The sequence below is a fragment of the Phacochoerus africanus genome, chromosome 12 (genome assembly GCF_016906955.1).
Source record: "Phacochoerus africanus isolate WHEZ1 chromosome 12, ROS_Pafr_v1, whole genome shotgun sequence".
NCBI classification, from domain to species: Eukaryota; Metazoa; Chordata; class Mammalia; order Artiodactyla; family Suidae; genus Phacochoerus; species Phacochoerus africanus.
Window position 1 is genome coordinate 36,454,741 of NC_062555.1, and position 12,545 is coordinate 36,467,285.

A 12,545-nucleotide genomic window follows, 5' to 3' on the forward strand; every position below is an offset into this window, starting at 1 on the left:
CCCACTATTCCTCCTCCCTGCTCCCTTCATTGGGGAGAAAATATGGTTTTCCAAAGCACCTTACAATACATTTCAGCCCATTCACTTGGGTAAGCTAGACATATAGCAGTCATCCTTGACTCTGTCCTCTTCCTCATTACCCATGTCCAGTGAACCACTAAGTCCCATAGATTGTGTCTTCTAAATGTCTTGAATCTGTTCAATTTTCATTTCATTGCCAACAACCTTCCTCCAATATAAAGATCAGGCCTGTCAGTCTTATGATCTTTGGATATCAGCTTCTCATCTCTCTTGTGCTCTGGCTCATACCAGCAAGACATAGTACTCTCTAAATCTATATTTAGCGAAAAGAAAAAAACTTTTGAGCAGAGTGCCTAGTCTGCTGAAATGCAACTCTGCCAGTAACTTAAACTTTTTACATTCTTATCCAGGGAAATTTTGTTCCTTCTAGCCATATCTCTCATTCCAGGGAAATGATCCATTTATGGGGGAGATGAATATTCCAGAAAAGGAACAGGCTGCTCCAAAGATATACTGAAGTGTGTCTATTACTTCATGCAAAAACAGAAAACCTGCTCAGAGTCCTAAAAGACATCTTGTCTTCTGTTTGAAGCTAACTCTAATCTGTTTTTCACTTGGCTAAACCAGACCATTTCCAGGGAATACTATGACTTCTACATGGGTTCTCCTTAGAACAGCAGTTCTTAATGGAAGCCCATGGATGAGCTATAAAGAAAAGGTATGGGCACCCCTGGAATTGTGGAAACTGGGATCTTGGGCTTTTTTCTTCTCTAAGCACCAATTTCCTCATCTATAAAATGGGGTTTATGATGGTATCTGTTTCATAGGATTATTGTGAAGATTAAATGGGATAATTAAATAGATGTAAAAAGGCTAGCACAATACCTGGTAGGTAGTTATTTTACTATCATAACAGGGATTACAACATATGTCTAAAGAAACATGCAGAAGATGGGATTAGTCCAACTACATTATACTTTTAAAGCATTTGTAGAAGAATCAGAATAGTAGAGAGTCAGCCCCAAGTGTAAGGTGCCTTTATTTCAGCATCTTGAAGTTGCTGTGACTGTGAAAGGGGCTAAATTACAACTGTGAATCAGAGCTAGGAAAGCATGAAAAATTAATGGGTAGTACATATAACAGGGTCCAAATTTGCTCATAATACAACTCAGGTGGGCAGAGAAAATTTATTTAGTCTATAGCAGACCTGTGTTCTTTTTTTTTTTTTTTTTTTGGTCTTTTTGCTATTTCTTTGGGCTGCTCCCGTGGCATATGGAGGTTCCCAGGCTAGGGGTCAAATCGGAGCTGTAGCCGCCAGCCTATGCAGAGCCACAGCAACACGGGATCCGAGCCGCGTCTGCAACCTACACCACAGCTCACGGCAACACCGGATCGTTAACCCACTGAGCAAGGGCAGGGACTGAACCCGCAACCTCATGGTTCCTAGTCGGATTCGTTAACCACTGCGCCACGACGGGAACGCCTTTTTTTTTTTTTTGTCTTTTTTAGGGCCACACCCATAGCATATGGTTCCCAGGCTAGGGGTTGAATTGGAGCTATAGCTGCTGGCCTACTCCACAGCCACAGCAATGCCAGATCCGAGCTACATCTACAAACTACACCACAGCTCATGGCAACACCGGATCCTTAATGCACTGAGTAAGGCCAGGAATTGAACCTGCGTCCTCATAGATGCTAGTCAGATTTGTTTCCACTGAGCCACAACAGGAACTCTTACGCCTGTGTTCTTTATGAAAGAGCTTCCACCCTGTCCTGCCCAAACCATGTCATGATAATTGCTGGGACTATGGTAGGAGCTAACTAGATATCCAGTCTTATTCTGGTAGCTTAAACATTTCCTTCAGATATTTCTCAGTCTTCTTGAATAAGAATATTCAATCTCTTGGCCTCTTTTTCCCTGTGCTTCTCTAAGATAGAGTCTGGTATATGTGGTTTTCAGGTGTGTAGCTTTATTGCATTATATGGAGTTGAGGGGGAAGGGAAATCCTGAGTTTCAGTTGGTCCTTGGATGTGACTGGCTGGAATCTGCCCTCCCTTGTCCACTTTTCCCCCTGGCCCCTGATATGAAGCTGCTGTAGTTCATCATCTGGTTTAACTTTCAGCTTAGGGAGTGGAGGTTCTTTGGCTTTATCTCATCTCCTAACGGTGTTTTAAATTCCTGTCGAGACTACTAGGTCTTCCATCTAGCATGGTAGCCCAGTGGCCTGTCCTCACCTTCAGTTTGGGGATTAATTCACCATGATAACTGACCTCTGTTGGTTCTCAATTCAGGATCCTTGTCACCGAGGCCAAGGAGTCCCCACAGTCTCTCTCTCTTTCTCCTGATCATACTTCTCTCTTCTTTCAGCAAGGCTGGGCAGACCCACGTGCGTGTGGGGCCTCTCTGCTGCAGTGCTCCTTCGCTCCCTCTGCCCTCAGTGATACCTTTACTTATCATCCCCTTTTGGGGCCACAACTCAGAGGGGGGGAGATCAGGACACACCTCTTTCTCCTTGCTGCCATTTCCAGGGCTGGCAGATGGCAGGCTTCCATTTTACTTCCTTTTTATCAGTACTTCCAAAATGACTAATGGAAAAGGTACAGTTTTCATGTTATTATTAATTTGTCAGACAGCCCAATACTTTTGTAAAACAAGAACTAGTAGAAAAATGAAATAAAAAATTAAAGTGGACAATAAAAATCCATCTTTTATTAGATTAAACAGACATTAAATTATTCTGTTAATTTTTATAAAGGTTCTAAATGCTAACTTTCCATTTCTATACTTATCCGTCATGGACCAGTAAGAAATAGCCGTGCGGACCAGGCCTTTTTGAATTCATGGCCTCCTTCCTGATTCCTGCTAAGCTTTGTGGTGGACAGTAACATCATCTCTAAACCCCAGTAGGACACATGGGCCCTCTTGACTCTTAAGGTGTGGATGGAAACTACAGGATTTTGGAAAATACTCTTCAGAGGACCATGATCTGTCTTGAAAGACTATGCTCATGCTGCAAAATCTGGTTTTTGAATGCTGGAAACTGAATATTCCTTTTCTTTTTACATTTCTCCTGTCATAAATTCTCATATTCCCATTGCAGGTGGGTGCCTTGGGCCAACTAACTAAAGGTAATGAACTCAGAAAGGCAGAAGAGAAAAGCAGATTTATAATTTTCATACTCTTACCCCATTATGCTAATTTGTAACACTGGCAAAGAATGAAAAAAAAAAAATACCTAGTTTGTCTAGTAAATCCTGTTTAGTTTTTTTTTTCTGCGAGATTGTATAGCTTGAATGAGGAGCTAACATTATTTTCTTCTTAAGTAGCCCCAGCCTTCACCTACTCCCCCCCTTTTTTTAACAGAAAGTAAATGTTAAAATGCTTATCTGTATAGGTATTTAATGATGGCCATGTAGTAAAAGCAATAAGGTATCTTCAACTTCTGTTTTCTACAGGAGCTGCAGCTAAAAACAGAACAGGAAGGAGGTCAACAACTGAAAGCCGAGGACTCTGATGCATTTAAGATGAAAAGGAGAAAAGGTTCGTTTGGCAGTATAGACCAGCTCCAGGTTTGTTGATTCTATTTAGTGTTTCCTGGTTTCTCTTCAATTTGATTTAAGTAGAGGAAAAAAGTGGTGGACTCTAAATAAAATCTTCATAAACATTAGACTTTGCCACTCAAGTGAAAAATTTCTAATATTTCTTCAAAAATTGTTCTGTTATTAAAAAATAATTTCTTATTCAAAATGTGCTGTATTCTTATTTTAGTTGAACAGGGTTTATTTGAATGTTGTTGAATGTATACCTGAAAACTAGATTTATTCCCATGTCAAGACTGGTTTATTCCTCTGGAAACAGGTATCTTTCTAAAGATAAGAGCTTTTTATCCAAACATAACTAAATTATATATGTATCATATATTTAAAAGCTATTGTTTTAGTGCCACATTTAAAAAATGAAATCCATAAATTAATATCAAAGTTCAAAAAAACAAAATTTTTTGTATATTTGAAATGGCAGTTCTAAAAACTTAAAATTATTGTACTTACAACTGTAGTTACACTCAAATATAAATACATCACCTTAATTCTGAAAAATATATTTGCTCTCTCTTCATATAGAGAGTTCCCAGGCTAGGGGTTGATTCAGAGCTGCAGCTGCTGGCCTACACCACAGCCACAGCAACACCAAGTCCGAGCCGCATTGGCAACCTATACCACAGCTCATGGCAACACCAGATCTTTAACCCACTGAGCGAGGCCAAGGATCAAACTTGCATCCTTATGGATACTAGTTGGGTTTGTAACTGTTGAGCCATGATGGGAACTCCCAAATCTTATGTATTTTAATAGCAGAATTTGGGACCGAATGTATTCCCGGTTATTTTACCAGTGTATTTTAGAAATTGATTAAAGATCTCCCTCTCTGACATGCTTGGTAATAATATTTCTGGGGTGGAAAGGGCATGTGGAGGAGCAGGAGAGGTAGCAATGCATAGAATATTGAGACCTGTTTTTCAAAACGTTAAAGATCTAAATTTTTATGTATTTATTTATTTAGGCCATACCCATGGCATATGGAAGTTCCTGGGCCAGGGACTGAACCTGTGCCACAGCAGTGACCCAAGCTGCTGCAGTGACAACACCAGATCCTTAACCTGCTATGCCACAGAGAACACCAAGGCTCTGATTTTTTTTTTTTTTGTCTTTTTAGGGCCTCACTTGGGGCATATAGAGGTTCCCAGGCTAGGGGTCAAATCGGACCTGTAGCTGCTGGCCTACACCACACACAGCCATAGAAATGCGAGATCCGAACCACATCTTGGACCTACACCACGGCTCATGGCACTGCCAGATCCTTAACCCACTGCAAGGCTCTAAATTTTAAATGAATACAATGATAAAGAGTCTCTCACAGCTTGCAATGGGTTAGAAATAATAAAAAAAAACTGTCAAGCTTTTTAATGTTGTAAAACAAAAAACCATTTTCCATAATTTAACCCTAAACAAGATTATAAGTTAATTAATATGAGTATCCAAAGAGCTTATAATAGGAATTGATTTGATATGAAGCACCTTTATAGAAGAAAGTATTTAAAATTGGAATTGTGTAGTAGGAATATTTTCTATAGAAAGAGAAAAGACTAAAGAAATTTTCAGAAAACTTACTAAGATACAGTAAATTGCACAAATCATAACTTTTATTATATCAAATGGAGATATCCATTCATTTATTACTGTTTCCTTAAAAAATCTGTATTATGTTAGCAGAGTCCTACCCACTATTCAGAGGACAGCTAAAATATTACCTACTCTATGAGGCGGGCACTGACCTTTCTTCCATTTCCCAGAGAGAACTGATCCCTCCCTCTGTTTTGGCTTACATGGTACCTAGGAGTTAGCTGTATGTAGCATGGTTAGCAACAATCAACATTTTTCCTTTTGGAATGGCCCTTACAAAAGATGTTATTCGTCTTTCAAACCCCACTTAGAGTTAAGACATGTTTGTAGAATAGGTTTTACATTAATTGCTGGTCCACATATATGGAGTTTCTAAGGTATAGCTGAATATAACAAAACTCAAGTATTTCTGTGGCTGCTCTGGGATATCCTTCCTGTTCCTAATAATTGCAGAGCTGCTTCTTTAGAGTTCAGTGTTATTTGGATGTGCTATTGCTTATAGGACCATGTTATCTAGGTCTGAATGAAAGACTGCATAGCTCTGGACCTACTTTGCCTTGGCCACTTTGCTCTCTTTTCCTCATGCATATTCATGATCTTATTGGCTTAACATAGATCTCTAGGAACCATTTTTCTGAAGTTTGAGAAGAACTGGAAAATAGTACTACATTGATTTGTTGTCTTATTACTTGTTGTTTAGGTGTAGTAGCTTCATTGCTTTGTCCACAGTGTAGGTGGGCACTTGGTAGAGTTCATCTTGGACGGTCATTCCATTCACTTGTTTATTCTTATTTCTGAGTATCCTTAACTCAAGAGAATATTAATATGCTTGTTTTGGAAATCTTGCCAGCTCAATTTATTTTACTTTATAATTATTTGTTATTGACAGGCTACAGTGGAGAGTGTATTTCCATGCTCTGTTATCTGTGTTTTCCGCTGTGTGTATTCACTTATTCATTTCCTTGGTTAATTGATTGAATCAGGCATTCGTTCAGTCATTCATTTAACATAAGCTATTGAAAGCCAGCCATGGGCCAGGCAGTATAGTAGGTCTTGGGGTTAGAGAAGCAAAAAGCACAGTCCTTGCAATTAGTCAGGAGCTCAAGTAGGGTGTCCCTGTGGGACTGTCAAGCAACCCACAGTGTTCGTGTTGTGATGGAGGTATGCACCTCTTAATAGGTTTCCAGCATGTTCTCAGAACTAACTCTCAGTAAATATAAAGAAAATTGTCAGCCTAAAAAATCCAAGGCTCAAACATATTTGGGAAATACATTTTAATTCCTTATAAAACAACACAAGAAGATTGTTAAATTAGAACCACCTATTTCTTGACAATTTTATTTTTTTGTCTTTTTTGCCATGTCTTGGGCCACTCCCGCAGCATATGGAGGTTCCCAGGCTAGGGGTCGAATCGGAGCTGTAGCCACAGGCCTACACCAGAGCCACAGCAACGTGGGATCCAAGCTGCGTCTGTGACCTACATCACAGCTCACGGCAACACCAGATCCTTAACCCACTGAGCAAGGGCAGGGATCGAACCTGCAACCTCATGGTTCCTAGTCGGATTCGTTAATCACTGAGCCACGACAGGAACTCCCTATTTCTTGACAATTTTATACAAACACTATTTTGTTATTCTCACTGTTCATTTAAGGTGTTCTGGATAGTTTTTAAATGTTCATTTAAGGTGTTTTATTTGATCTGAAATTATGTTATTACCATGTAAATTGTATGTCAGAAGGAAAACAAATTGTAACATTTCTTTGGAATTTTAATGTAGAAATTGGATGAGCAGAAGAAATGGTTAGATGAAGAAGTAGAGAAAGTTCTGAACCAACGCCAAGAATTAGAGGAACTGGAAGAAGACTTAAAGAAACGAGAGGCCATAGTTTCTAAGAAGGAGGCCCTGTTACAAGAGAAGAGCCACCTGGAAAGTAAGAAGTTGAGATCTAGTCAGGTATTCTATTTAGTATGCTCTTTGATTCTGATTGTAAGCCATATAAACTAGGATTTATTTTCTCTATGAAGTAAATCATATCACTGTAAAGTTACCAACCAAAAGAAAACTCCTCTTCTGGTTTTCAGTGTATTTTCCTTACCATCAGTAAAATCTGTGGCAATTTTGAAGTAAAATGTTCGGTGTTCTACACTTTTGGGGGGTATTTAAAAATTGTGGTGTATTATTCATAACATAAAATTTACCATTTTGACAGTTTCAAAGTATCAACTCAGTGGCATTAGTTAGATTCACAATGTTGTACAACCATTATCATTATCTACTTGCAAAACCTTTTATTACTGCAAACAGAAACTCTGTAATCATTAAGCTATAACTCCATTTCCCCTGGCAGCCTCTATTGTTAATCTTTGTGGATATTTTAAAAGTACATGGCACCATTTGATGCTGTAGAGTGAACATTGGTAATTTGGAAAAACAAGACTTGAAAATCATCTAGCTATCACTACTGCTCAAAGTTAAGGGTTTGCAGGGTTCCTATAAAAAAAAGATTTTGTATAATAAAGATTTATTTATTTTTCTAATTATAAAGACTTGGGGACCTTTAAAAAGTTTTGCTGGAAGACTTGGATTTTATGAGTCATTCACAGAAGTGGTTTTATGAAGGACTTTGCCTCATATTCAGGATTTTTTTTTAATATTAGATTTTTTTTTTTTCCACATCCATGGCATTTGGAAGTTCCCAGGCCATGGATTGAATCCAAGCCACAGCTACAACCTACACCACAGCTTTGGCAATGCCAGATCCCCCACAGCAGGAACTCTTCAATTTTAGGTTTTGAAAAAGGAATGACTGGGGGCGGGCAGGGGGGAGTAGAAGGACCAGGAGAAGCTTTTTTTTGATATATGTATATGTGTATATGTGTGTGAGAGAGAGAGATATGTGTGTATTTTCAGTAGCAGCAGCAGCAACAATAGCATCTAAACATGAAGCTGGCTTGCCCCAGACTTGAAGAAGACTTTCTACATAAACCTTTGCCTCCAGCTGGCCTCGAGTCTGGGGTCAGTCTATAGCACTGAGTCACAGAACAGAGAGATCAGTGATGCGCCTCTTTATTAAACCTGCCCTTCATCCAGCATCTAGACCACTAGGATCTGAGGTGATGGTGACATGTTCTTAACTTCTCTATCTCAACATAATAGGTAGACAGGCTTGGGGACCTGTTCTTACCTCTGCTCTGTCCTCCATTCCCCAAACATGTTGAAGTAGGTTTTAGCACCAGGCTGTTGGACTTACGAGTACTGGCAGCCTCTCCAGTGGACATAGGGGTACAGGCCACCCCTCCACCCAACCTAGCTGCTGGTGCTGTATCCAGGTAGCTTGTTCACATTGGCTGTCAGATAGCTGTCAAGCTACCCCTCTCCATGGGAATTCCCATTGTGGGTCAGTGGTAAAGAACCTGACTAGTATCTATGAGGATGTGGGTATGATCCCTGGCCCCACTCAGTGGATTAAGGATCTAGTGTTGCTGTGAGCTGTGGTGTAGGTCCCTGATGCAGCTCAGATCTTGTGTTGCTGTGGCATAGGCTGGCTGCTGCAGCTCCACTTCAACCCCTAGCCTGGGAATTTCCATATGCTGCAAGTGCAGCCATAAAAAGCAAAAAAATTTTAAAAAGTAAAAAAAAGTAAAAGCTGCCCCCCAAACATGTAAATGATAGCAAAGGAGTTTAACAATTAACGTATCAAATGAATGAATAGAGGACAATACCTGGACCTTTATGATATGTTCTGTATCACAAAAGAGAAAAGAGGAAAAAAATTAAAAAAGGAATGATAAGGAAACTCTTATTCCTGAAATACATTTACTTCATGATACAGGGGAGAAACGCTGTTTTATTATTTCAATGAGATGTAATATTTAGGAAGCAAGAACATACTGAGATAAGCAGAGAGTGCAAATAAATGAAACCCATAGTAGATCATAGCAAAATTGAATCTGTGAAGATTGTTTTAATGAAACAGAAGAGAAACTTGAGACATGCTGCTGGGTTCTTTTTTTGAACAAAAAGCATAAGAATATAACATTTTTTCAGTAAGAAGTACTGTAAGATGTAATCATATACATTTTAGACATGAAACATGATATAAAAAGCCTATATTCATACCATGTACAAATTTAACTCTGAATGAATCAAAGATCTAATTGTAAGTGCTAAAACTATTATATCTCTTAGAAGAAAACATAGTTATAAATCTTTGGGACCTTGCATTAAGCAATGGTTTCTTGGATATTGCACCTAAAGCACCAGCAACAAAAGAAACATTAGATAAATTGGACTTCATCAAAATTAAAAATGTTTATGATGCAAAGAATAACATCCAGAAAGTGAAAAGACAACCCACAGAATGGGGGAATATAGTTGGAAATCATATGTTTAATAAAAAACTTGTATCTAGAATAGATAAAGAACTTTTACAACTCAATAATAAAAAGCCCAATTTTAAAATGAGTAAAGAATATAATAGAAGTTTCTCTGAAGAAGATATACAAATGGCCAATAAGTACATGAGAAGATGCTCAACATCATTAGCTGTCACATAAATGCCAATCAAAATTTAAATGAGCTACTGTTTCACACCCACTAGGATGGTTAGAATCAGAAAATCAGATAATATCTAAGTGTTGGTGAGGACCTCTCATACAGCGCTGGTGGGATTGTAAAATGGTGCAGTTGCTCTGGATAACTATCTTGCAGTTCCTCAAAAAATTAAACATAGGATCACCAAATGACCCAGCAATTCTACTCCTAGGTGTATATCCAAGACAGGTGAAGAATCTGTCTGCCCAAAAACTTGCACATGAATGTTCATAACACCATTATTCATAATAGCCAAAAACATGAAAAGAGCCCAAACGTTCATCAGCCAATGAATGCACAAATGAAATGTGGTGCATCCTTGCAATGGAGTATTATTCAGCGGCTGAGAGGAATGAAGCACTGGTACATGCTACCACATGGATGAGCCTGAAGATGTTATGTTAAGTCAAAGAAGCCAGTCATTGTAGGCAATTCCATAGAGACAGAAAGTAGAGTAGTGGTTACTTAGGACTGGGTGGGAGCTTGACAAGGAAATGGAATGACTGCTAGTGGGCAGGGGTTTATTTTGGGGGACTGAGAAAAATATTCTAAAGTTGATTGTGGTGATGGTTGCAAACTTTGCACATACACTAAAGCCCATCGAATTATACGCTTTAAATAGGTGAACTGTAGATATGTGAACTATATTTCAGTAAAGCTATTACTCAAAAAAAAAAAAAAACTATAAACATGTAAGGGGACAACATACTAGGAGAGACAACAGAGGATGAAAGGTTACAAAAAATGTAAGATGGAAAGCAGACAGGTGAGTGGTTACTGACTCAACCGAACAGAAGAAGCTGTAGTCAGAGTGCCTAGAAGAGGGACACCAATGAGAACCAAGCCTTTAGCTTAAAAAAAATAAAATAAAATAAAAAATAACAGCTTTAGGAGATATAATTCACATAGAACCTGAAAAAGGCTCAGAAGGGACCATAATTTTTAGAAGGCAAGAGTGAGGCCTAAGGATGAAAAAAGGGCATAGCCAAGTAACATCCTTTTCTCACTCTGGGAGTAGAAGGTTTATTTTTCTGAAGATTGAACCAGGTGCAGCAGAAGACCAGGGTAAATCAAGTACTCTAAACAGGGAATGAATGAAAGTCTGCATATGAATCCTGAGATACCTATTTCCTCTATTTGGACCCCAGAAAGCTGGCAGCCAGACTTATACTTCCCAGCAAGAAATTGGTGGATTTTTCTGAAACAGTCTTAGAAAATAGACCTTAAGAAACTTACACTTGGGGAGCTCCCAACTAAGTGGCTAGATCCCAGATATACCCTATTGTGACACATCTTACCCAGCACAGTTTACTAGCATTTTAATACCTGACTCTTAAATATGATGGCTACTTCAGGAATGCTACTAGCATTGAAGATAGAGGCCAAAACAAAACAAAAGAAGCTCAGAGAAATTAGAGATAGAACAGGAGCTGAAAAAATTTATTTTTTTTCTTTTTTTTTTCTTTTAGTGCCGCACCCACGGCATATGGAGGTTCCCAGGCTAGGGGTCAAATAGAGCTGTAGCTGCCGGCCTATACCACAGCCACAGCAACTCAGGATCCGAGCCATGTCTGCGATCTACACCACAGCTCACAGCAACACCGTATCCTTAACCCACTGAGTGAGGCCAGGGATCGAACCCTCAACCTCATGGTTCCTAGTCGGATTCATTTCTGCTATGTCACGACGGGAACTCCTGAAAAAATTTCTTAAAAATATCTTCAAGGTGCTAAGAGATGATATTCTATCCGTAAAACAGCTGCAGGTTATAAAACACATGAAAGAACTCTTAGAAATTAAAAGGTCCGGAGGAAAGTGTTAAGGTAATATCCCAGAAGTAAATAAAAAGATAAATAGAAAATAGGAGGAAAAATTTAATCAGCAGATAAATCCAGAAAGTCCATTATCCAAATAATAGGAGTTCTAGAAAGATATAGCAGAGAAAACAGAAGAGGACATTCTCAAAGACATAGTACAAACATTTGCCAACACTGAAAATATGAGACTCTGGGTTGAAATAGCTCACCAAGGACCTGGCAAAGAGTGCCAAAAGCATATCATTGTGAAGTTTTGAGTACACTAGGAAAGAAAAGATCATGAAAGCTTCCAGAGAGAAAAGACTAGTCACTTGAAAACCTCGAGAATCAGAATGGCATTGGACTTCTCAACCCTTCTTCAATCAAAGTTAAAAGACCTGAAGTAGTTGTAACACTCAGAAGGAAAATGGTTTTCAGTCAAGGATTCTCTTTTCAGCATATCAGTCAAATGGGGAGGTAGAACAAGGACATACCTGTCTCAGGAAACTACTAGAAGATGTGCTTCTTAAATATGAGGGCACAAACTATGAAAAAGGAAGACTTAGGATCCTGAAAATGTGATCTAACATGGAGGTTTTCAGGATAATACCCGAAAAAGGAGGAAGTCCAGGCACAGCCAGTCCAGTTTGGAGCAGGAAGATGGAGACTCCAGGCAAAACATTTCCAGGAATGAAAAGATTTCCTGGTTTAAGTTTTGGTCAACTGAAAAAAAATAATGTTGAGAGGAATTTTATGGTTCTACTGGAGAAGAATTAGTTATAAGGTACCAAAAAAGTTGTTTCAGGTGGAAATATGCTCATTTTGTACTAGATAGTTCAGTTCTGAATAATAGTCACAAAGTCAGGTAAACTGAATATTGATTTAACTAGAAATTGTAATATAACCTATTTTGGGAGAGTAGAGGGAGGGGAAGTAAGAGTGCTAAATCC

The 12,545-nt window shown here is 38.7% G+C and overlaps 1 protein-coding gene across 2 annotated transcripts in view; it reads left to right on the forward strand.

Annotated features, from left to right (window-relative positions):
• KIF27 (kinesin family member 27) overlaps positions 1-12,545 on the forward strand; it is a 94,370-nt gene that overhangs the window by 58,100 nt on the left and 23,725 nt on the right. For both annotated transcript variants that reach the window (XM_047755111.1, XM_047755110.1), the window contains exons 12-13: positions 3,478-3,591; positions 6,983-7,159. In XM_047755111.1, the coding sequence (XP_047611067.1) occupies positions 3,478-3,591; positions 6,983-7,159 (291 nt within the window). The remainder of the gene's footprint in view (positions 1-3,477; positions 3,592-6,982; positions 7,160-12,545) is intronic.